The sequence below is a fragment of the Hyperolius riggenbachi genome, chromosome 1 (assembly GCF_040937935.1).
Source record: "Hyperolius riggenbachi isolate aHypRig1 chromosome 1, aHypRig1.pri, whole genome shotgun sequence".
NCBI lineage: Eukaryota > Metazoa > Chordata > Amphibia > Anura > Hyperoliidae > Hyperolius > Hyperolius riggenbachi.
Window position 1 is genome coordinate 500,523,714 of NC_090646.1, and position 25,634 is coordinate 500,549,347.

Here is a 25,634-nt window from a genome sequence, read left to right on the forward strand (position 1 = left end):
AACCAAACCAAAAAAGTGTTTCACTTACCTGGGGCTTCTACCAGCCCCCTGCAGCAACCCTGTGCCTGCGCCGTCCTCGAACGATGCTCCTGTCCCCCGCCGTTGCTAAGTTTCGTTTTTGAACCACTGCGCGGCCCTGGCCACATGCATCCTCGCTCACATCCCTGTGAATGAGGACGTGTGCATGTGCAGGAAGAGAAAATCTCTTCTTGCACATGCGCAGGACGGCAACGTGAGCGAGAAAGCACACTGTGCATTGGTCGCCGAAAACTAAACCTAGCCACGGGGAGGGAACTGAGCATTGTTCCAGGATGCAGGGGGCTGGTAAAAGTTCCAGGTAAGTAAAGTGGTTCAGTTAAGGTTCAATTTAACTCCTGTATGAGTCTAAACAATGCTCAGGTCCCTTTCACTACTTGCTCATGCCACTTCCAATTCAAGATGCTTTTTTTTTATTGTTATTTCAAAACATGGGCTAGTTTTATTATGCTATTTTCTAAGCAGAGAAAGATGCTTAATATATGGCTATATCATATCGGAAATATACATATTATACTTTTTTGTTTATGCTCTGAAATAGTATGATACACTACGTTGTGGTACAGCATTATAAAAAAACATTTAAAACATGCTCTACGTTTAACTGTTAATTTTCTAAACAGTGAGCTGACTTACGATGAGTGCTGGTGTGGTTATGGATGTTGTGCTGGTATTCGGACCCTTGGCTGCAGGTTGCTGCTGAACCACAACCTGAGCCTGTGTGACTGCAGTAGCTGGAGCTTGAACCTGTGCGGTCTGCACAGTTGCCGGCTGGGCTGGTTGCTGGCCATTTTGCTGTGGTTGCTGTGGCACTGGCCCCGTCTGCTGCTGTGCTCTGACTTGCTCCAAAGCCTTTGAAACAGCATGGTAAATGTTTCAGTTGCACGCCACATTACACCATATAAACAAACCAGGAGCCAGAGTAAACATTATTTAAAAGACATCTCAATGCACAACTTTTCCTTTAAATCCCTGAATGCTAGTGAGGAGTGATAACTTTTCCCATAGTTACAGTTCATAAGTTTACATACTCTGGCAGAATTTATGATTTCTTAACCATTTTTCATAGAATATGAACGATAATAACACTAAAATACTTCTTCCACTCATGGTTAGTGGCTGTTTTAAGCCATATATTGCCAAACTGTGTTTACTCTCTTTAAATCAATCACTACACAAACTACACAAATGACCCTGATCAAAAGTTTAAAACATACCCTAGTTCTTAATACTGTGTATTGCCCCCTTTAACATCAATGACAGCTTGAAGTCTTTAGTAGTAGTTGTGGATGAGACTATCTTTTCAAGACAGTAAAGCTGCCCATTCTTCCTGCCAAAAAGCTGTCAGTTCCTGTCTATTCTTGGGCTGTCTTACATGAACTGCATGTTTGAGGTCTCCCCAGAGTGGCTCAATGATATTGAGGTCAGAAGACAGAGAGCCCTTCCAGAACCTTCAATTTATTTTGCTGTAGCTAATGACAGGTCGACTTGGCCTTGTGTTTTGGATCATTGTATATGTTGGAATGTCCAAGTACGTCCCATGCTCGGCTTCCTAGCCGACGAGTGCAAATTTTCCTCCAGTGTTTTTTGATAACTTGGATATGGCCATAAATTTTGACCAAATTTCCTGTGACTTTGTAGCCGACACATCCCCAAAACATTAGTGATCCACCACCATGTTTCAGAGTAGGAATGGTGTACCTTTCATCATAGGCCTTGCTGACTCCTCTCCAAATGTAGAATTTATGGTTGTGGCCAAGAAAAGTTCAAGTTTAGTGACATCATTTCAAATGACTGTGTCACAAGGTTTGAGGCCAATCCAGGTTGGGCAAAGTTTGTGCAGCCCGGGCCGCATTCTGGTTGGCACATCCCGACGTCGTCATGTGATGCCCTGTTGCCATGGAGATAAGATAAAATATTTATCTTATCTTATGACACATCAGTTCAGTACACTTCAATGACATGTCACAGACTTAAGGGGCCCATACACTGAGCTGATTATCGAAATCGATTGATTGACCAATCGATCGATTTGCGGCCGATTTCGATTGATTTCAATCAATCTGAAATCTATTGTAAATCTGTTCCTAGTAAAAAATGTTCCTAAACACATCAGATAGATCAGAAAATCTACGGATGATCTATCTGCTGCTAATCTAACAAGTGTATGGCCACCTTTAAGAATAGTAGGAGCCTGATACTTACAAATATTTGTCTAAAAGCAGGGTTATTGTTAGGGATAATTACTAGGAAAGTTTTAAGTTAGCATTAGACATATAGTAGGCGTAAAGTGTTAGACTAAGGTTTTAGGTTTGTCTTGCATAACTTCTCATACACTGAAAATACTATATATTGCCAAATAATAAAAAAAAAACTAAATATAATAGACAATGCCTGTGGAAGACAGAACAGGAAGTGATGGGAGTCTTGCAACTGGGGTCAACATTTATGCAATTCCTGTTTGGATAACACCCATCACTTAGAAAGCAATTTAAAGGCGATTAAAACAGACAAAGGCTCTGGAAAATACCAAAGCACGAACAGAAACATACCTTCTTCTCTTTGGCTATTCGATCAGCACGCAATGAAGCTACTTGAATTGGAGGTAAAGGCTTATCATAGTTGATGCCACTGGACAAAAAAGAAATATGAATAATTGATAAAACTGATGCTTACTGGAATAATGTTAAGCTACAGGAAAGCCATTATTTAGGTTACCTTTCTGCTAAGACAGACGCATGCTTGGGATTTTTCTGGAATGGATTCATACCCAGTCTGAAATATACAACCAGTATAAAACATCAACACAATTTTATTCTGAAGATACTGTAATCACATCTATATATGTCTTCAGGCAAAACAGCTATGGGTTATGAATTGTGTTTAGAGTGAAAGTGTTGACTGTGGTTGATGTACAAGACAGGAACTGGAATATGTGCACCAAGGAGATTTTGCTTTAGCCCTCCTCCCTAGCAGAATAATGCATATAAAAACAGTCTCAGATTGACCAAAATTGCATTCAAGTTTAAGGGATTATGTCACTCCAACTTGGCCAAAAGACTACACTGGTCATCAAAGCTCATGTCCAAGTTCTTTGAGTCGGCAATGCATCCCCCCCTCTAATCACCCCCTTCAATACCTCTCTCCATACACTGACACTAGAAGGAGGTCAAACGAAGCACCGTCAGAACTCTGACAAAGTCCCCGTGCAGCCACAGCTGTATATTGAGTCCATCATGACCAATGTAATGAGATGTGGTTCCAATGGAGTGAGGTGGCACTAATCAGAGCACAAGAAGTTTCTGCGCATTCCTCCTGCATCAGTCTACCAATCACTAATGTAAATAACCAGGAACAGCAGCACTCAAGGTTCTTGCATAGAAAGTGCCAACTGCTGACTGTAGCCGATAAATCTGCACATGTAAATTTTCCCACTTACCTCACCTCCCCCCTCAACACTTCCCACCATACACTGACACTAGAAGGAGGTCAAATGATGCACTGTCAGAACTCTGCCTCCTTACACCATGTGAGTGCTACACGGTCCTCGTGTAGCCACAGATCTATACTAGGTGGCAGCCCATCATGACCAATGTAATGAAATGCGGTTCCAATGGAGTGAGGAGGCTCTAATCAGAGGACAAGAATGAAAGTTTCTGCGCATACCTCCTGCATTAGTCTACCAATCACTAATGGGATTAATCAGCAACAGCGGCAATCAAGGTTCTTGCATGGAAGGTGCCAAGTGCCAACTGCTGACTGGAACCGATAAGAAATGTACATATGTAAATTGCCTCATTAACCCAATTTTAAAGAAAATAATGTTGATGTACAGAAAAAAAATATTTAAAAACAAAAAAACTACACATTGCCTTTAATCAAGACATGGCATGAAAATATCACTATATTGTTTGAAACCATTTACATGGATACAATGCAGTCAGGGCACTTACAGAGGTTTAATAGGTGGACTTCTCTTCCCAGCAGACATCTTCATCATATCAAACCTAGTTGTGTATAACTGCAAGTGTGACTGGCCCTCATCTTGGGCATAAATTTGACTAGTCCTCAGTGGCTTATTCTTCAGGAACAAATATAAAAAGGAGGGAGAAAAAAAAAGGGGGTTTAGACCTTTTTTTCAGAAGGCAACAATATTGATGCAAACACTGGAGACTTTGTAGAAAAAAATAAAAGCAAAACCAAATGTTTATGCAGACATACCTTGAATAGGTTTTCGGACTTCTTCTTTGGGCTGGCATCATATAGTAACTGCAACAAGGAAGAATATTTAAAAGTTTGTTTACACTAGTGCAAGCAAATAGCAAAAAAATTAAAAATATAAAAATAATAATTAAAAAAAAAAGTAGTGGGGTATACCCATCTCTCAATAGCACTGTGACTGTAACAGTATATCTACAGCCGATGCTGCTTGTCCTTGCTGTAGGCTCTCCAGAGTGATGGGACCTGCAAATGCTTCTACTGCCATCCACTTCCAGCCATTGGTCAATTCCAGTGCTGGAGACCAAAGTTCTCAGAGGAGACAAGCACTGTCATCTGAATTGATGATTGATGGGTAGTATGCTCCTCTCTTGGCACAGTCCCATGCTCCCATTCTAATCCATTCAATTGCCCAAAACAGATTATGCACCATCCTGTAAAACTCTATTGTAGTGCCAGCTTCACTGGGCCAGATTTATCAAAGCATTACTGACAGTTTTTTCTTCTAAAACTGTTCTAACCACCAGGGGAACAGTTCTGCATGATAGTAAGAAACTTCCCAAAGCCTATGTAATAGCAGCAGTTTAGCGAGGATTTCTAGAGTTACACTACAGTTAATAAAAGTGCAAATCCATCCCTACACTGCTGCAGATTAAGAAGTGCTCATTAGCAGTTCTACAGATAGTGTAGCTAGATGTGATTTGTGAAGGGCTCCACCCCCCTCACTCAGAGCTTGCTGACAGCAGGTGTGTTGGTTACCTCAGCAACAGCAATTCCCCTCACACACTGCACTGCCTGAGAGACCTTCCTAGCTCCTTCTATTCCTTACAGTTTAAGAAGGAATCTGCACTATCTAGTGATTTCTTAGGGTGCCTGAGACAATTCTGCACGGATTTCTAAAAACCTACTAATATTTTGTCTCAGACACTCTTGATAAATCTGGCCCATTGTATTTTTAAATGCAGCCACAGAGCTAGTGGCGGGACACAGCAACTCAGGTGGGAGTGGCCACGAGCATGGACTTCAACTTGGGGTTTGCAATGGGGAGGTAGGGCTTAACAATAGGGGCTGGTCCACACTGGCTGCATTTAGCGGTGTGTTTGCGGTTTGAAAACACCTCCTCGTTGACGTGAATGAAAATTATGGCAAAAACAGTGTTTTTTAAAAACTGGGCTGCAATCAAAATTGCAGCGATTTTACTGTGATATTCATTCAAGACAAAGAAGATGCATTTTTCAAAACGTAAACACGATGTGGATAAGCCCTAATGGCTATTGCTCAGCGAACGAATGCTTCATCTTCCCGATCAATGATTCTACAGCATCAAGGCAACATTTATAATCTTGATTTCTAAAAGTTACTGACAAAACATTTTGTATTTCCATATCAGTATTACAATGCATCACAAAAATCACTTACCTTCCCTTCCTCTCTAGGAATAATGACATTCTCATAGCGAGTGCGGCACTGTTTGGATGAGCGGTAGATTCTACTGCAGGAGTTCACTACATCACTCACTAGATCCCAATTGGGAGTATGAGCCGGTGACACAACTGAGAGATTGAGGGGGAGCTCTAACAGCTGCTTCACTGCCTGTAAGAAAGCATATTACACGGCTTACTTAAGAAAAATTAATTAAATACTGTATAAGCAAAAAGGCAATCCAAATATTCCAAGAAACTTCTAGTCAGTGTATGTATTCAAGAAGTACTGCAGTGTCTTCCAGTGAAGAAGGAAATAACTAATTTGTGTGACAATCCACTTATTGGACAAAGTAGTATTTTCCTTAGACATCAGAGCTACAAGTAAAGTACATTTACGCTTGACAGTCATATTCAAATTGTCTCTGGAGCTTTTAGGTAAAGGCAGTACTGAGAGCTCCAACCTAATGCAGCTGGCAAGCTGTGCTGGGAGATTTAAACACTTCTGACCACGGGGCAGCTTTTTTTCGTAATGGACCAGAGCAATGTTTACATTTCAGCGTTGCTTCTATTCATTTGCCAATACCTTTACCACTGCTCAAAAATTATGTATGTATTTTGTGGGGTGGTTTCCTGAACAAGTTAGGCTTGTTTGTTAGTGACTTTTTTTAGTTATTTTCTATGCAATAAACTACATTTAAAAAAACACTAGTTCTCCATTTTCATCCATTACCTAGGACATTGCCCACTAACCACCATTTCTACCACTCCAGACACAGCTTCCCTTTACCTACTGTCCTATACCTTAAACCTTTACACTGTAAGGCGTTTTGGCCAGGGCTCTATTCCCCTTTTGTCTCACAATGCTGTGTAATGGGAGTACATACCTCCCACCCCTGTGTAAAAATATGTAGTTAATTTGTTAACTGCACTAGCTGTTATACCCTCTTGCCTTGTATCAACTGTTTTATTGTATATTTTGTATCGTTATGCCCTGTATGCTATTGTACAGCGCCACAGAAGATGCTAGCGCTATATAATTCAATAATAATAGTAGTTTTAAAAATACAATGCTACTGTAGATAAAACTCACATTTTATCTGCCTGTTTATCCTGGTTAGAACAATATTTAAATTTATCCTGGTTAGAACAATATTTAAATTATCTTTCTAGCATAATGTATGGTGACAAGACTCATTTTTGTACAGAGTACATACAAAAAGATTTTATTGGTTTTGATGCAGTAGTAGAATAGATTTTAGCGTTGACTGCCTAGTCACATGAATAGGCCTCAACTCTAAAAATCTATTATACTACTGATCACAAGTAAAATGATACCATTTATGTTTCAATCGATAGCTAGCTAGGATTTAGCAGGCTATTAACCTCAAAAAGTGTGCATGTGGCTTTCTACGGGCTATTCTTTCTTTGAAGGACCAGAGAAGAGTCTGGACATCAGAAAAAGGCCACAAATGCTACCATTATAAAAATAGAACATCTAGGTATATACAAATATGGGTAGTTTTTAACCTCTTGACGACCAGCTAACGCCGATTGGCGTAAACTGGTCGTCTGCGGGTTACCATGGAAACGGCCGCTCGATCGAGCGGCCTTTCCATGTCAGTTCACGGAGGGTGTCTCCGTGAACAGCCGGAGAGCCGCCGATAGCGGCTCGCCGGCAAAATGTAAACAGGCGGGGAAGAAATCCCCGCTGTTTACATGATACGGCGCTGCTGCGCAGCAGCGCCGTAAGTCTGATTGGCCGGGGATCGCCGGCATATGATAGGCTGAAGCCTATCCCACAATGCGCAGGACGGATATCCGTCCTGCGCAGCCCAGGAAGGGAGAGGGAGCTAAGGGGAGGGAGGGAGCGCACAAAACGCTGCGGAGGGGGGCTTTGAGGAGCCCCACCCGCTACCCACTAATGGCCGGCGGCGATCAGACCCCCCCAGCAGGACATCCCCCTAGTGGGGAAAAAAGGGGGGTAGTCTGATCGCCCTGCTGCACTGCTGATCGGTGCTGCGGGCTGTAGAGCCCACGCAGCACCGATCAGTGAAAATTCCCCTGGTCGGCAAGTGGTTAAGATTCAGACTCTTCCCTAAAATTTTTCCAAGTTTGATCATAATTTTGAAAATAACTTTTTAGAATGATAGATTGAGTCTCCCCCTACCTATTTTTTATGAGTCATTGGTCCAAGCTGTAAGACACATCAAACATTCTACAACTCATTTAGAATAAAATTAGGTTATACCTCATTTTGGGCTTGAGGCACTATAAGCCAGTAAAGTTGCCATTTGCAGTCATGCACATAAATTTTACCATTACTAAAGCCGCCTGTTAACCCATTAGTGCCCCACTATTGCCATGGTAACACAGCAAGATGAGCATTAACCTACCAATGGGCAGTGTTCTTTCAGCATTAGTACCCTTTACGGTATACTGCATCAGGCCCAGATAAGCAGCAATCCATTAATCTCACGGTGCACCTATGGCTTTTTTTGCAGTTCATTTTTTTGCATCAATTGTTACAGTGCCATTCTTTGTTTGCATAGCTGCTACAGCGCTGCCACGCTCTGAACATAGTCAACAAGACTGTGTGAAATATGTTCTTTTGGCTATACTCCTGTCTGTGTACGAGTGTGGCTGTACTGTGCAGACATAAGTACTGCCTGTGCAGTAGCATAAAGTAGCATGTGCACAGCAGTGGCACAGTCCAGCTGCCAGAATGGTGTGCATATGAGTAGGCAAGGCTAGCTGTCACTTTTGTATAGGTCCTATACAGAGTGTACTTTTGGAAAGAATAGAGTAAAATGTAAAAATCCTCCATTAGTTGTTGGAGTAGTTCAAGACCTGTCAGAGCTGACATGTTAGATACCTACTGTGACATTTGGGGAGGGGGGGGGGGGGGGGTAATTTAAAAGTATGTTTTACATCCTATATGTATGTTTACATATGTATTTTAATATTTTTACATGATAGCGGCCCTTTAAATGAAGAACCTCTCAAGGATTTAAAATAGTACACAAAGTTAAGTAAATAATTTAAAATGGAAGCCTTGGCAGCAAGTACTACTTGCACTAGGGAACTTAGCTTACAGTTTGTAAAAGTCCCTAATCATTACACATTTAGCTTTAAACAAATATACCTAAACTTGCAGATTCGTTGGGGATTTTATGTAAAAAAAACAAAACAGAAAAAAAAAACACGCCTCACCTGCAGCAGTGCCCAGTCCTCACTAATCAGCCACTCAGGATTGTCTGGTCCAGTCTCCATAACTGGTTTTATGAGTGTTGGCAGAGGTTTTGCAAACTGTGTCTGTTGCTTAAGTAGAATGTTTTTCTTCTGCTCTTTTCCTTCTTTACGTATCTTGAGTGGATTTGGTGCAGCTCTGTCAAAAAGTGAGCGAGGAGGAACGACAGCTTCTCCATGCCTCATCTTCTTTTTTCTGCCCACCACTATGGCAAAAAAAAATTATATCAAGTAAACTCTGAAAGGTGTTGGGTTCATTTTCTTACAGTAAATTTTAGTGTTCAATTCTTTGGTCTATTCATAGCAATGGTGCATATTGTACATATGGCTTGTAGACTTCATTGAAACTTACTTGATGAATCTGTTTTGTGCCTCTTGCGTTCCCTCCTCACATAGACTGGAGGAAGCTTAGATTCTGGGATGGGGTTGGCATCGTACATCAAGCACATCACAGAATCAATGTAGATGTCATTTTCATCTTGTGGGGGAGTTGGTGGTGTCCATAACTACAAAGAGAAAGCATAGATAAAGCCTTGGTTGACTGAACTATGGAATAACAGTTCAAGGAATAATTGGAAAAGAAATTATGTGCAAGAAAAAAAACTCACCGGCATTATTTCTCTTTGTCCATCTGGGCCATCATAAATGAAATCCTAGTGAATAATACAAAAAATTATTACGGATATGTCAGTCACAAAGGGATAAACCATAAGGTGAAACTGAATGCAAAATCAGAGGTCATTTTTGATCAAAGCATGAGTTTTTTTTTGAATGACACTGGATACAAAATTGTTAATACAGATAGAAGAATTGTAATGATTTATTACAGAAACCAGTTCTTATGGACTTATAGTTCTTATGGTATTTTAATGCCCTTTGCATATTATCCACAGAAAGCAATGCTTAAAGGTTTATTATGAGTATATGTCACATCAGGTTAGCTATATTACTCTGGAATGCAAATCCATTCCAAAGTTTTTCCACAGTCTTTTATTGCTCGTCTATTGCCTGAAGAAGTGGGATGTATCCTGCAAAATGCATTGCATTGTGGAGTATTGCGAATAAGTTTTATTGTTGACCTATTAACAGATCTTGTGTCTACTTACTGTGGAGGCTAGTCCACCAACACCTTATTTTTTAAACGTTTTTACCCTGCTTTGTCACCATTGTTCCAACCTCTATTGCATTGTAATGATTTATTGCTCTCTTTGTCATAGTATGATGAGAATTGTTTTAAACGGGACACAAACAGGTGACCACTAATCAATATCTTTTAAAAGGGAACGCAAGCTTACAATAAGCAAAGCACTTTCCTTTTGGCTTCAACATATTACCATATTATAGGCATCTTCCCGAGAGTATGTAAGCAACTCCTCATTTTCTTCTGCTTCCCACTCCATCCGTTCCTTTAACTCTTTCAGGTGCTGTGAATCCCATTCCTTCTTGGCTGCATTTAATTCCTCCTACAAAAGAGAACAAAACAGCTTTTTAAAACATTTGTACCTATGGAATTCAGAAGTTCAGAAAGAAGATTGGAGGTTATAAAATACTCTTGTAGGAATCCTGAAGAAAAAAAAAGGAATATGTAAGACAGTTTTTTATTCCTTTGTAAAATGCCAGCTCCCTGACCTTTCAGCATCATCACTTTCTATGTTAAACTGAAAGCAACATGCATGTAGCCAAAACGTCTGGCCTACAGAGAATCAGGAATAGGCAGTAGAGCCGCACAATAGACTGGCCAATGACCTTTTTTTAAAGTCCGTTTGTCAGAATTCCTGTTTGTTTATACAAGCTGCCATATGTATATGTTATAGTTCATTATAAGTGTGCTATGCAAAATTTCAGTTTAAACTGTGAAGTTGGGATACTTATTTAAAAAAATATTGCTCTGGGACTTTCCAGTATATGGTAGGCTGTAATTCCAGACAGTAAATCTTTCATTGTTTTAAAGAAAGTCTGAAGCCAATTAAATTACCTCTTTTTCTTGTACAGTTAACTTAAAGCGGATCCGAGATGAAAAACTATAACAAGTAACTTGTCTTAAGTTTAGATAGTTTACACAGCAAATCTAGCTGCAAACAGCTTTAATAGAATATGATTATTTCTTCCTGTGATACAATGACAGCAGCCATGTTGTTTGTAAACATTACACAGAGGCAGGCTTATCTGTATCTTGAGCAAAAAAAAACCTAATCCCCCTCCTCCTCCCTCTGCCTCTGAAATCTCTGGCTAGTAATACCCTCCCCCCCCCCCCCCCCACTCCTGCTGCCCAGACTGAGCTCCCATGAGCCCTTGCTACTGTCTGAAAGTGCCTTGGCTCTCTGAAAACCTGTGGGCGTGGCTTGTTTAGTTTACAGGGAATTAGAGTATTAAAACAAAAAAAAAGTATTTGGCTTGAGGAATGCCCTATAAACAATAGGAAAGAAACACAATTATGCAATGAGTAAAAGTTCATCTTGGATCCACTTTAAGCATTAAGATCAAAGCGAATTCACTGCATTCCCGCAGCAGAATGAGGTATTTATCCCCTAAAATCCCCAGGGTAAAATTTTGCTATCACAGAATGTTGCTTCCTGGAAGAGGCAGAGCTTTGCGCAGTAGCTCTGCTCCAGTCAATCTCCGCCTCTCCCCCCCCGCCCCCTCAGTCTTCTTTCACTAAGAGGGGCAGGAAGAGGCAGAGATCAGCGGAGATTGACTGGACTGGAGGAAGGGCTACTGTGTAAAGCTCTACCTCTGGACCTGAAAAGTCGTGGAATTTTGCCCCAGGATTTTGGGGGGTAAATATCTCATTCTGCTGCGGGGATGCGGCAAATCAGCTTTGATCTTAATGCTCAAGTTAACTGTACAAGAAAAAGGGGTAATTTAATTGGCTTCAGACTCTCTTTAATTACACAAACTAGAACATTTCATTTATATTGCAAGCATCTCAGAATGCCAAGGTTCTTGTGAAGAGACTAAGAAAAAAAGCTTAAAAATCAAGTAACTGCAGCAAGCATACATGCCATGTTTATATGACATATTATTTATAAGCAATACATTCCTTATAAAGAGAGAAAATTATTTTTAAATTAAGTTAATATTTAATTATTTTAGAGTCTGTTAGAACAAACATTGTAATTTCAACTAGGCCAAGCACAGATTGGAATGCAAAACAATAAGGGTTTTTCCTATCAATAATAATGAAATATTGGCACCTGCCAGTAGTAAATATTAAACAATTTATTTGTTCATAAAAAAGACAAAATATAGAAAATGGATCTAAATGATTGAGTTATAATATGCAATATAATATGTAATTATATCTTATATGATTGTTTTAAGAAGAATTATATAATCAGTTTAATATTTAAATGAGAATATTGGTTACAGCCCTGTAAACATCATTAAAGGTGAACTGAAGTAAGAGGTATACGGAGGCTGCCCTATTTATTTCCTTCTAATCAATACCAGTTGCCTGGCAGCCATGCTGGTCTATTTCTCTGCAGTAGTATCTGAATAACATCAGAAACAAGCATGCAGCTAGTCTTGTCAGATCTGACTTTAAAGTCTGAAACACCTGATCTGCTGCATACTTGTTCAGGGGCTATGGCTAATAGTGTTAGATGCACAAGATCAGCAGGGCTGCCAGGCTACTGGTATTGCTTAAAAGGAAATAAACATGGCAGCCTCCATATACCTCTCTCTTCAGTTCCCCTTTAAGCATGAAATCTACTGTAAATTGTCCTAGCACTACCGCTGACTGCTGGTGTGAACGCTTCCTGTCTTGCAGGAGCAATTACTTTAAAACAAATGTAAATGTTATTTTATTTCATATTTCTATAGTGCTGACATCTTCCGCCACGCCGTGCAGAGTATATTTAGTCATGTCACCTAACCGCCCCACAGAGGGGCTTACAATCTAATCCCTAGTATAGACATATGTCCATCATAGTCTAGGGCCAATTTTACAGGGAAGCCAATTAGGTCTTTGGGATGTGAAAGGAAACTGGATTGCAGACATGGGGAGAACATACAAAAACTGTGCAGATAGTGCCCTGATTGGAATTCGAATTGGGGACCCAGCGCTGCAAGGCAAGATTGCTATCAACTACGCCCCCATGCTGCTCATATTGTAAGTTACCATTTAAACCATAGTGCCCCACTAACAGCAATTGCTACCACCCAGCCAACAAATACCTTCACCAATGAGGAATGTTATTAGGACAAAACAGTACACTGTTCCATATTTAGCAACATTACTTGAGTGTGCTTCGTGTTGCCCGTGACTTGTGTATAAGTTGACACCTATAACTTTATTCAGATATTCAGACCTAAATTTTAGACTTATACTCAAATATATACGATAGATACAATTGGTATTACATGCTATACTTGGTGGTATATTTTGATCCCAAATTGAAAATTACCAAAAAGCAATTACCTCAATGGAGCCAGGGTGCTCACCACTGCCACGGACATGGAACAGCTCCAAGTAATGTAGTGCATATTTCTCTATGGGCGTTAACTAAGCATAGATAGAAAAAAAATAAAAAACGAAGTAAACACATAATTCGTTTTCACGTAAAATCTTCTAGATATTTTATCGTAGCGGAATATACAGTCACTTACTTGCTGCATGAGATCAGACAACTCCTGCAGATGTGACTGTTCCTCTGTCTTCATAGATTCACACTCCCCGGATGTGAACACACCAGCAGTGGGATTTGGATTATCATGCTCAACATATTCAGCAATGTCTTCTTCATGTCCAAATTCGATTTTCCCTAATGCCTGTATAAGAGCGTTAAAAGGAACAATACATGTAAGATGTAAATATTCTTTTATGAAATCATAAAACTGCAGCAGCACAATACAAGATCAGGTAATCTGGGAAGAGGAATATACTAACATTTTTCACAGGATATTAATTATTGCTCCTTGGCACTGATACGCAGACAAAACAAAAAATAAATGACTCCAGAGTTTGACGGATCTCACATACACCATATTCGCATATCCTAAAAATTAGGGGTGCCCAAAGCAATCTAGAAGAGAGGTAACAAAGCTAACTCATTGTAACATCTCATTAGCACAGCTTCACAATCCATAGTCCCCTGTAACAAGGTGTTATCAAGCATCACATTATTATTTCCCAGGATAAAGGCACATTCACTTTAGGTTACCTCCCTTACGCTTCCTGGCTGCCTCGGCTTGTGCACGTGTCATCTGAGCCAATCTCAAGATTCAGAATGCCAAATGTTTAAAAATCAAAAGCAGTCCCCAGAATTCTCCCACCTTACTTCATCATCCCTCCTCCCTTCTCAATAGAAGCAATGTGTTACTCTGCTATAGTGATGTGTCTGTACAGCGCTTGGTGCCTTGTCACCCCAGAGGATTATGTTAATGTCTTACAGCTGGTTTATTAGATACCAATTGCGAATAATGTTTTTTCACTGCATGTGCAATATATGTAATGGATTGTCAAAATGCGTAAGGTTTTTATCTTCCATATAACCGGTCTTATGATTTAAAATACTTAATCTTCAAAATAGAACAGTATGTTTAAACTGTAATGAAACTCAAAAATGTCATCTGTAGTCTAAAGCATTAAACAAAGCATAAAACTAATAGCTAAAAACATATGACTGGTTTCTAACTTACTTGAAAGGTGTACACATTTTTCACTTCATTAAGCTGCAAACTGATAAGATTCCATTGCTTGTAAGATTGTCACTGCAAAATTATTAGACTGTGATGGACGCGTAACTGAGCTGTGTACACAAAGCAGAAATATTCCTGCTGTACCCAGGGTGGAAGCAGAGAACTTTCGCTCCTATCTTTTCTCAGTAATTACTTAAAGGGAACCTGAAGTAAGTAAAATTATTTAAAATAAACATGACATAGCTGCAAATGTATATTACATACTAACCTCACCTTCAGTTCCTCTCAGAAGCTCACCATTTTCTTCTTACAGTAATCCCTTCCAGTTCTGACAAGATTTTGTCTGAACTGAAATATACCAGTTGCTGTTAGTTATATATCAGCAGCTGTCAGTTACAACTGAATGTGCAAGGTAATGTCCATGCTTCCCTATGGCTCAATATTGCTTCCCAAGGGGGCAATATTACATTTTAACAGTCTGCTGACCAGGCAGCTGTTATGGGGTAATGGCCATTTTTAAAATGGACGACAGAGAATTCCATTGATCACAGTGGACAAATGGGATGCAGGAGAGGAGAAAGAGATTGATGAGTAGACTACAAAGGAGGTAAGTATGACCTGTGTATGGTTATTTTGACATTTTATTTTCAGTTCAGGTTCTCTTTAATTACAAGTCAATCTAATTATTTGTCCTGCAACCAGCAATGTTATTTAGCTCCAGTGGAGTGTAAATATGCCTTCTACTGACATCAGACCAGTTTTAGACAGATTCATAGTATTTTTTTTTTAAACTGCGTTTAATGTTTAGGAGAAAAATATAATTTGGAGTTTCAGCCAACGTGAAAGTCCCATTGAGCATTTTTCATATCTTGCTGTTCCTCACGGGTCTTACCTCTACAAATGGTTTTGCAACTTTGGCTGTGATAATATCAGTAGGGGATGGTTCCTGAGAGAGCATCACAAACTCTTCAGCTTTCACCCTGAAACCGGTATCATCCAGTGGAGAGCAAACTTCAAACAGTTCTTGGATGGTTTGCTGGGAGGAAACAAACGAACAAGAGATACATGTAATAACGTTATCCTCATTTACAGTATGTGCAGTGTCGGTCTTGGGTAAACTATAACATAAAGCCGCAGTTAAAGTGTACCAGAGCTATAGAAAAAAAAAAAGTTTTATACATACCTGGGGCTTCCTCCAGCCCCATCTGCTCGGATCGCTCCCACGTCACTGTCCTCTGCTGTCTGCAGCTCCGGTATCTGGTCCTGTTACTTCAGCCAGTCTACGCAGGAGAAGTGCGCCCTCTACGTATCTCTCCAGCGGCTGCTGAAGAGATACGCAAATAGCGCACTTCTCTTACCTCAGACTGGCCCCGACTGACAGAAGTGACGGGACCCGATACTGGAGCTGCAGCCGGAGTACGACGGCGGCGTGGGAGCGATCTGAGCGGATGGGGCTGGAGGAAGCCCCAGGTATGTACAAAACTTATTTTCTTCAGTTCTGAGTCACTTGAAGGATTTTTTTTGTAGTTTGTCCAAGACCCACTTAGGACTTCAACAATATAAACATAATTTGCTATGCTCTTTCAGCTTACCTGAGTTAGAAATGCCAAGGAATAATCACTGCCTTGAGCTGCTACTTCTCGAATAAGATCTTTGGTGCCATTCCTCAGCAGCTTCTCCTCTATTGAATTAGCACTCACAAGTCTAAACATGGAGCACAACAAACAGATGATCAGGACTTTCTGACACAGAGCATGGCTTTATAAAATTACTACTGAATAGTTATGAATGTTATGAATAGTTATGAATGTAGAAAAGTGTTAGAACAGGCACTACAATGCCTAAATAATTGTTTGGCGTAGGTGATCATTTTAAAATCGATCACTTAAGATTATTGCACTAAAATCTTACCATCGAAGGCCATCACTGATAAGCCCTGACTTAAAGTGTACGTAGCCTTCAAAAAACTTCTGCAAATAAACCCTATGTGAGGCGGGACTTCCTCTCACAAAGACAATTGTATACATTCTTTTTGTTTGCACATCTGAAGTTTCTTTAAAGGATACTTGAGGCTTTTCAGTGTGGTTCATGATTTAAAGCAATATTTGACACTTGCATTAAACATTAGTTTGCCTTTCCTCTAAGCTGCTCTTAAAGCTCACTCACTACTTGGCTTTGCCATACCTTTCTAGTTAAAAAAACAACTCCATCATTTTTAAATTTTTTCACTGAGTCAACATTGAAAAAAGTTAAGTACGGTTTTGTTCATCTATGATACATGAGGCAAAAAAAAATTGCTACAGATTTACTTACCTGGGGCTTCCTGCAGCCCCTAGAAGTCTCGGAGTCCCTTGCTGCAGTTCCACTGACACTCTTCTGGGGTCCCTTCCATAGCAGGCGCTGACCATGCCAGGTTGGCGGCTTCTGTGCATGCGCGAGTGTGCACATGTGCCGCACGTGCTCGCATGGCTGGCTGGGTTGGTGGCCGCTACAGAGGGGGCCCCAGAAAGCGTCTGACAGCAGAACTGTGGTGAGGGACACAGACTTCTAGGGGCTGTAGGAATCCCCAGGTAAGTAAATCTGCAGTAATTTTCTTAGCCTCATGTATCATTTAAGAACAGGTGGTTTGTTAACTAGAAATAATTATAATATAATTAATTGGTTGTGTAGTACGGATAATTACTAGAACATTAGTAAAAAAGAAAATATTCTCATACTTTTATTTTCAGTTCTATGTTTTGTTTTAGTTTTTTATAACATTGCATCATTCTCTAATATTTGCAGTTAACACACTACTTAGCACTCTAAATGATTTTACATAGTAGGCAAGTGAACTTTTGAACCTTTCTCTGCAGAGAAAAATAAAATACAGTGACAGACAGTTGAGATAACAAGCTTCGAAGACAGAGCTCTCTGCGACTTTAAAAGTTGTGGAGCTTAATGGCTTATTTGCATAGATAACAAATTGAGTCTCTTAACTCTTCCTGTACCGGAAACAATATTAGACTTATGTCTCTGCTCCTAATGTTTTATTTATTAGCTGTACTACACATACAAATCATAATATATATATATTTTTTTGCTTCAGTGTCTCTAAGTAGTGAGTGGGCTCTAAGGGCAACTTAGGGGAAAGACAAACTGGCGTTTGATGCAAGTGTTAAACGTTACCTCAAATCATGAACCACACTGAAAATGTCAGCTTCAAAAACAAGATGGGAGCCCTGTTATAAGTCATAGCATTATCTGCAGCTCTGGCCAGCAGAAAAGCCATTGTACAGTTAAAAATATTATGCAGTTAAGTAAAACATGGCAGAGATGAAATCAAGCTAAGAAAAGTTTAGGTTTTCTTGTTGCTTAATTAGCCTTTCTTAAAAAGAGGAACTGTAACGAAGGATTGTACTTCATCCCAATCAGCGGCTGATACCTCCTTTCCCACAAGAAATATTTACCTTTTCTCAAACTAATCATCAGGGGGCTCTGTATGGCTGAAACTGTGGTGAAACACCTCAGAGTGTGATGTCAACACCTAGGTAATGACATCACACTGCGGGAGCCTTGTTACAATGTGGGAAATAACAGCTGTTTCCAACTACCAAAAAAGCAACATCTCCTTCCACAGAAATATCCTGCCAGCAAGTAAAGATGTCGCCATGTGATACATTTCAGCATTTAAATCACGGAGTAAAGATTTTAAAATGGGCAAACACTGACTAAAACATTTATAAATATTAATGATTGTAAAAATTAACCACTTTTTTCATGATGTTATTTTCATTGCAATTCCTCTTTAACTGCAGCTACTGTGGCAGCTGTACATTTTTGTCATTTTAATGAGGAATGGATCAGGCAAATATCTCAAATCTGCAGAGTGAAGCTGCAGGAAGGACCTTTATTGGATAAAGAAGTGCAATATAGGCAATTGGAAGAGACATTGTTACAGATACATTAGATAAAGGAATTCAAGTGACCAAATAGGGGTGTTTATTCAGCTGCACTGATCCTTTTGGAAATGGGTTTCCAGAGGTAGTGAGAGAACATTTACTTTATCCTCAAGTAATGCCAGGGAATGTACAGACAACAATAACCCTGGAGTAAGGATGAGGAATAACAATGGTCCCAAATGTCCCAAAGACCATAAACAAATTGAATACAATTTTCTTATTTATCAGTTAATTTCACACCTGGCATTGATTGAAGTTGGCATTTTCATCATTCCTCAAGAAGGGAAAAGAGTGGAAGTCGAGAAATATTTCTAATATGTCCAACATGAGCAACTTAAAATGTTTCAGAGATGGTACACTGGCATGTATTTATACTTACCTGAGGTTTCCTCCAGCCCCATGAGCAGCATGGCTTCCCTCGCCGTTCTCTTCGGCCATTCCATCCTGGCGCTACGACTCCTGGTAACCCGGTCAGTCCCCACCAGTCGTCGGCTTCTGCGCATGTGAGTGCGCGTGCCCTGCACCTGAATGCTCCAGGGGACTGGAACGCTCCAGGGGACGAAAGCTCGTAGAGGGGTGCGTGCGCATAAGACTGCGACTGGCCAGATTATTAGGAGTTATTGTGGGAGAACGGGGGGACCGAAGAGGATGGTGAGGGAGGCCACCGTGCTCATGGGGCTGGAGGAAGCCCCGATAAGTATAAATATGGGCTAGTGAACCATCTCAGGTTCACTTTAACTGCAGCTACCGTGACAGCTATACATTTTTGAGATTTTAATGAGGAATAGATCAGGCAATAATCTCAACTCTGCAGAGTGCAGCAGCAGGAAGGACCTTTCTTGGGGCATAGAAGGTAGCAAGAACCATGCATACAGATGTGAAATCCTTTCCTGATGTCTACTGTGACACTCACGGATGTAGCATACGCCCATCTTGTGTCACCAACGCTGGCCACACACAGAGTTCATATGCAAAGTATATTAAATAAAAAAGTAAGATAAATTAAAAACAAAAAGATTTACAGGCAAAATTGTTGGAGGATTAAGTATGAGCTAAAGTAAGAATTTTTCCATTATTCGTTTTTTCCCTAATATCATGAATGCCTAAATAAAAGCCTTAGTAGAACAATTACCAAGCACTAGAAAATGATATATACCTGTACACATGTATATCTTTTGTTCTTCCAATGAGTTCACACCACGACTGGGTCTTCCCATCCATTACAGGATTTAAGTCACTGTCATAGAATATTACAGTGTCTGCTTCTACATGATGCACACCCAAGGAGCGGATGTGCGTTGATAAAACCATACAGAAAATGCGATGGTTTCTATTAAAACTTTTCATGAGATCCTACAGTAGAAAAGAAATTACATCTCATCACACGTAAAAAATTATTTATTTTGCTGTACTGAGAGACAATTTAAACATACACTGGAAATTGCCATTTGCAGAAGTAGATTTCAGAAATTATAAGTTGGAATAGGTCATACATGTCAAACTTTGGCCCCCGGGCTAATTCTGGCCAGTAGAGCCATCAAATTTGGTCTGCAAGTGATTTCCCTACTTTGCGTTCTGTCTGGCCCACTTCAGACCACCAGGGTAGTTATATTAGAAGTGAAGCCCTAGATCACCAGGGAAGCCATATGGGGGAGGGAAGGGAAAAGCACTAGACACCAGGGAACTCTATAGGGAGAGCGAAGGGTGCAATGGGGAGCCCTAGACACTAGGGAACTGTATTAGGGGAGGGTGATGGCCATTAGACACTAGGAAACTGTATTAGGGGAGGGTGATGGCCACTAGATATTGAGGTTGGCCTGCAACTTGGTCAGTGTTCAATTTAAGCCCACTTAGTATTTGAGTTTGACAACCCTGGTATAGCTAATAATGAGAATACGTTATTACAATTATATTGGATAGTGAAGAAGTGCAATATAGGCTATATGAAGAGACATTGTTACAGATGCATTCAATAAATGAGTTTAAGAGACTAAATAAGGGTGTTTATTCAGCTTCACTGATCCTTTTGGAAATGAGTTTCCAGAGGTAGTGAGAGAACATTTACTTTATCCTCAAGTAATGCCAAGGAATGTACAGGCAACAATAACCCTGGAGTAAGGATGAGGAATAACAATGGTCCCAAATGTTCACAAACTTAAAAGACAAACAAAGTGAATACAATTTTCTTATTTATCAGTTAATTTCACACCTGGCATTGATTGAAGTTGGCATTTTCATCGATCCTCAAGAAGGGAAAAGAGTGGAAGTCGAGAAATATTTCTAATATGTCCAACATGAGCAACATCTGTGAGAAAATTAAAACACGACGACCCTCAGATTTCAATTTCCGCAGGAGTATAGACAGAGCCTCCAGCTTACCTGTGGACGTCAAACATAAGACAGTCAATTGCATACAGTAAAGCAGCTAATGTGATAAAAATAAATAGAGCCAAGAGAATGAACAAATGGCGTTAAATAAACAGGACTGCAATCAACCTACCAGAATCACACTGTATAAGCTGCAGGTCTGAAGTCTGGACACAGTGAGGTGATGTTCTCTCCCATAGATCCTGAATATACGGATCTGCCTGCTCCCTCAGACAGTGTCTTAAGATCCGCATTCTGTGGGTGTATATAGGAGGAGGATGCGGGACTGTCATTACTGGAGGAGCAGCATAAACTGCTGGGATGACACACACAGACCTACAGCAAAAAGAAAAGTAAATAACCATTACAAAATGTAACTCAAAATAAATTGTATTTTCGTTTCACTGTAGTTTCTTTTCATGTGCATGGTTTCTCCTCAAATACTCCCATTCATAAATGTAAATCCTTATTAAGAACATCTGAGCAATGTACACAGAAATGCCAGCACATAAAAATGCACAGAATATAGTCTTGCAGAGTTCCTCTGCTGAAATTTCATTTCTGTCCCTGAAGGATAAATGTTTAGTTTCTTCAGAATGCGTTAGGTTTCATCCCTTAAAACAATTAAAAAACCTTAATTAAGCAGTCATTGCTTTTCTCTAAATGAATAGCTGCATGACCCCTTACCCTTTGATGTTATTTCCTCTTCTGCCCTGTGCTAACCACCCTATTTAACCTCTCCCAGTCCTCTGCCATCTTCCCTTAGACTTCAAGCAGGCCATCATCCATCCACTACTAAAAAAACAGTCAAATGATCCCTCCCTGTCCTCCAGCTACCACCCCACCTCTCTTCTACCTTTTGCCTCCAAACTCCTTGAGTTCTTACAAAAAGCAATCCCAGTTCTTTAAAGAGACACTGAAGCGAAAAAAAAATGATATAGTGAATTGGTTGTGTACTATGAATAATTACTAGAAGATTAGCAGCAAAGAAAATATTCTCATACTTTTATTTTCAGGTATATAGTGTTTTTTCTAACATTGCATCATTCTATAATATGTGCACATTACACAACACTCAGCATTCAAAATAATTCTTTCAGAGCAGTCTGTGAAGTAATGACCTCTCCTCTAGCAGAAGAAAAGTAAATAGTCCAGGAACAGTTGAGATAATAAAAGTCAGATAACAGCCCTCTCCACCACTAACTTAGTCGGAGAGCTTAATGGCTTGTTTGCATAGAGATAACAACTGGAGTTTCTCAACTCTTCCTGTACTGGAAACAATTACACTGATGTATCTGATCTTAATGTTTTATTTCTTAGCTGTGCTACACATACAAATCATAATATCATCATTTTTTTTTCGCTTCAGTGTCTCTTTAACATCCTATTTGACTCTCTTCAATCCGGTTTCCTCACTACACACACACTGAAACAGCACTCTCTAAGGTCACTAACAACCTCATTTTAGGCAACTCAAACCACCACTATTGCCTTCTCCTGCTCCTTCACCTCTTCTCTTGACCTTACTGATTGTGCCCTTCCTCCTTTAAATTCCGCACTCCACTGGTATCTGTGACTCCTCCTCTGACCTTGTTCTCCTCCTATTCCTGATCGCGCTTTCCGGACCTCCTTTAAAGGGGAACTGAAGAGAGAGGTATATATGAAGGCTGTCATGTTTATTTCCTTTTAAGCAATACCAGTTGCCTGGCAGCCCTGCTGGTCTATTTCTCTGCAGTAGTATCTGAATAAAACCAGAAACAAGCATGCAGCTAGTCTTGTCTGATCTGACTTTAAAGTCTGAGCCACTGAAACACCTGATCTGCTGAATGCTTGTTCAGGGGCTATGGCTAATAGTATTAGAGGCAGAGGATCAGCAGGGCTGACAGGCAACTGGTATTACTTAAAAGGAAATAAACATGACAGCCTCCATATCCCTCTCTCTTCAGTTCCCCTTTAATGGTTCGTTTTCCCTCCCCAAACCCCCTCTCTCTGTTGCCCCCAGGGCTCTATCTTCAGCCCCCTACTCTTCTTCCTCTATACCTCCTCCCCGGGCAAACTCATCTCTACTTTCGGTGTCAACTACCTTTATTAGAGGATTCCATTTGGCAGCAACTATTGGCTATTCCTCAAGTGACGTCACGCTACCAACGAGGAAGGAGGTGTGTTTCAACACCACGCCGCAACTATACGGAGATCTTGGAGCGCTGCTGATCACGCCGGCAACGAGACGCCGCTTCACCTCCGCTGGAGCCTGGTAATTTTGCCCCCACAGTACTGTGCATATTCATTCACAGTTAGTCACAGACTCTCCCGTTGAGTCACCGGCCGGGACTCACGGGATTGAGCGGCTCCACCTTTTACATTCAATCACCGGAAGGGATTGTGAGTATTTCACTCTAAACTGCACAAAAACTTTTAGGTTATGAGGACTGTCTCATCCTATGTATACAGCATAAGACACTATTGGATTCCCGATAAAGACTAATCTGAACACGCTATTTACATGTATTGAAGATATCATTGCACGGCTTTCAAGCTAATTATTAGCACGGATTTTTTATTCAAACAACAATCATTTAAAATGTTAGTTATTAAATCCAGTGATAAATATGATCTTACTTTGATACATTTTAGTATACAATTTTATACATTTTTTAAAATTTTTGTATTTTATATTTACATTTTAATTTTTCCTACTGCAGTAGGTCAGTGGAGGTGGTTGGTGCGTGCATGTGTGCATGTATATCTGCTGTACCCATTTGCAGGAAATATATATATATATCCACTTTATCTAAGGCTAGTTTATCTGTTTGTTACCAATCAGAAATATATTAAAATAGATATTAAACTATTTACCTAGCACTGACCTAGCATCCATTTTTATTTACCACCTTTATGCTGAGGACACCTACATCTACGTTCACAGCTCCGATTGCTTCCGTAGAATAGCTCTTTGAAACTACAGTTTCATTCAGTGGAATAGCTTTACCGGTGGACAGCGCTGGAACAGGCCAGATGGAGGCACGAGAAAGCTCTATACTGTACAGAGTTGTCGCTCTACTAAGCAAGGTACCAAACCTAAAGTGAATTTTCTCAGCTCAGGTCTACTTTAAGCTACATACACACACTAGACTAAGCCCAGCCGAGATTGCAAATAAAGACTGCCTCTAACGAGAATCTAGTGCGTGTACAGCTTCCTCCAATGCCCCTCAACATGTTGAAGTTGTTCCTCTCGCGGTGTGGTTCCTCTCGCATGTTCCCACAAGACAAAACAATTGAAGCGTGACATAGCAAACAAAATTGTTAAGATCAAAACATTTGAAGATTACTTCTTTACCTCTTAGCAATGGACTCCAGTTCTTCCTTCTGCTGCTTTGGGCTCAGAATAAGATGTCTCAGTGGACTACTGGAGTTCTCAGGGAACCGAGAGGTAACTGCACAGTATACTGATCCAGACCAACCCCAGTTTGTGTTCAAGATGAAAGGCTGTGTCTCTGGGTGCCTCAGAGAGAAGCGAGATAGCAAGTCTGATCCATAAATAGGAGCTCGTCCACAGCGACGTTCATTACAGGTGAACAGCCTATCTAGACGATCTTTTAAGATATGTTGCTTATCTTCTATCGACTCCTTCAAAAACAGAAATAACGAACATTTGCAAATGAGTGCAAGATATTCCAAGATTAAATTCTTGTTAGTACAGCAAAAGTTCCTCCCTCTGTGTCCAGGTTTCATCGCTGTCATCTCCATTCAAATTTGCTGCCTTCAGGAGCCCTCGTAATGAAATGGAAGCACTCATATCCCTGAGCCCTCCAAAAGATGGATGGCTCTGTACTGCATATGCGCAAGCGCGCACTCGCTCGTGCATGCACAGTATGGATCCGCCCGTTAGTTGGTTAGCTTTAACGGGGCAACAGCACTGGAACAGGACACTGAAGAAGCCATGCTGATAGCTTATATATATATGTTTGACCAAAAGGTTCTTTATTTAATATAAAAAGGTAAAGTACAGTACATAAGGAAATGCAGATCAAAGTACAAGTAAAACAAAAGTTTGCTTTCTTAAAACAGAAAGTATTTGCGATAATTCAGGTCGAGTCTTGACTTTGCTCACTATCTGAACATATAATGTACCCCTAGCTCATTTTTGTTTTTACAGAGAATATATATGATATAGGGCAGCTACAGGTTGTTCTATCATAAAATTATGAAAAGTTAAGTTGTATTCCCCTCAAAAGAGGGCAGTTGTTGTTTATGCATACAGACTGTCTCAGACTGATTGTACAAATAACGACATATACAAAAATGCAATACACAAAGCATGCACAGCTATATATAGGAGAGGAAGCCTCCACTTACTATTGCAGCTTTATCTATTTTTTCTTCCCTTTTTCTTTTCTCTGAACCTTGCCACCTTGCAGACTCTGCTGGTGGAGTAAGTTTAGCTGTCCACAGCAAAGCCTGTGAGGCTGCAGGGGGCATCAGAGAAGCTCACTGCTCAAAACCACAAACGTTCCAGCACGGCATGGGAGCTCAGAGGGCTGGAAGATGCACATAGCTGCAGATTGGAACATTTAAAAAAAAAATTCAACAGCCATCATTTCAAATCATTTACTTACATACCTGTGAACTTCCCTGCCCAGATTTTGCTGCTGAATCCACTGCATTTTGTCCACTTTTAGCACCTAGAGGAGCTGTAAATAAAGCACGGGTATTGCTATCAGAAAGAAAGGTCAGTACCATTTAGGAATGACATTCCAATATT

At 40.2% G+C, this 25,634-nt stretch overlaps 1 protein-coding gene and 2 non-coding genes across 5 annotated transcripts in view; all 3 read right to left on the minus strand.

The window, feature by feature from the left end:
* Positions 1 to 25,634, minus strand: part of LOC137523849 (E1A-binding protein p400-like) — a 136,264-nt gene that overhangs the window by 31,275 nt on the left and 79,355 nt on the right. For all 3 annotated transcript variants that reach the window (XM_068243448.1, XM_068243447.1, XM_068243446.1), the window contains 19 exons: positions 25,493 to 25,563; positions 24,210 to 24,499; positions 21,006 to 21,208; positions 20,715 to 20,884; positions 19,662 to 19,858; positions 16,157 to 16,268; positions 15,457 to 15,600; positions 13,533 to 13,694; positions 13,345 to 13,428; positions 10,259 to 10,387; positions 9,533 to 9,577; positions 9,277 to 9,430; positions 8,889 to 9,130; positions 5,674 to 5,847; positions 4,258 to 4,305; positions 3,990 to 4,117; positions 2,755 to 2,811; positions 2,589 to 2,667; positions 673 to 888 (listed from right to left, as the gene is read on the minus strand). In XM_068243448.1, the coding sequence (XP_068099549.1) occupies positions 673 to 888; positions 2,589 to 2,667; positions 2,755 to 2,811; positions 3,990 to 4,117; positions 4,258 to 4,305; positions 5,674 to 5,847; positions 8,889 to 9,130; positions 9,277 to 9,430; positions 9,533 to 9,577; positions 10,259 to 10,387; positions 13,345 to 13,428; positions 13,533 to 13,694; positions 15,457 to 15,600; positions 16,157 to 16,268; positions 19,662 to 19,858; positions 20,715 to 20,884; positions 21,006 to 21,208; positions 24,210 to 24,499; positions 25,493 to 25,563 (2,705 nt within the window). The remainder of the gene's footprint in view (positions 1 to 672; positions 889 to 2,588; positions 2,668 to 2,754; positions 2,812 to 3,989; positions 4,118 to 4,257; positions 4,306 to 5,673; positions 5,848 to 8,888; positions 9,131 to 9,276; positions 9,431 to 9,532; positions 9,578 to 10,258; positions 10,388 to 13,344; positions 13,429 to 13,532; positions 13,695 to 15,456; positions 15,601 to 16,156; positions 16,269 to 19,661; positions 19,859 to 20,714; positions 20,885 to 21,005; positions 21,209 to 24,209; positions 24,500 to 25,492; positions 25,564 to 25,634) is intronic.
* Positions 18,541 to 18,670, minus strand: LOC137532900 (small nucleolar RNA SNORA49). Its single transcript, XR_011024059.1, has one exon. It is a non-coding gene; the product is annotated as a small nucleolar RNA SNORA49 (small nucleolar RNA).
* LOC137532905 (small nucleolar RNA SNORA49) lies at positions 20,505 to 20,634 on the minus strand. Its single transcript, XR_011024062.1, has one exon. It is a non-coding gene; the product is annotated as a small nucleolar RNA SNORA49 (small nucleolar RNA).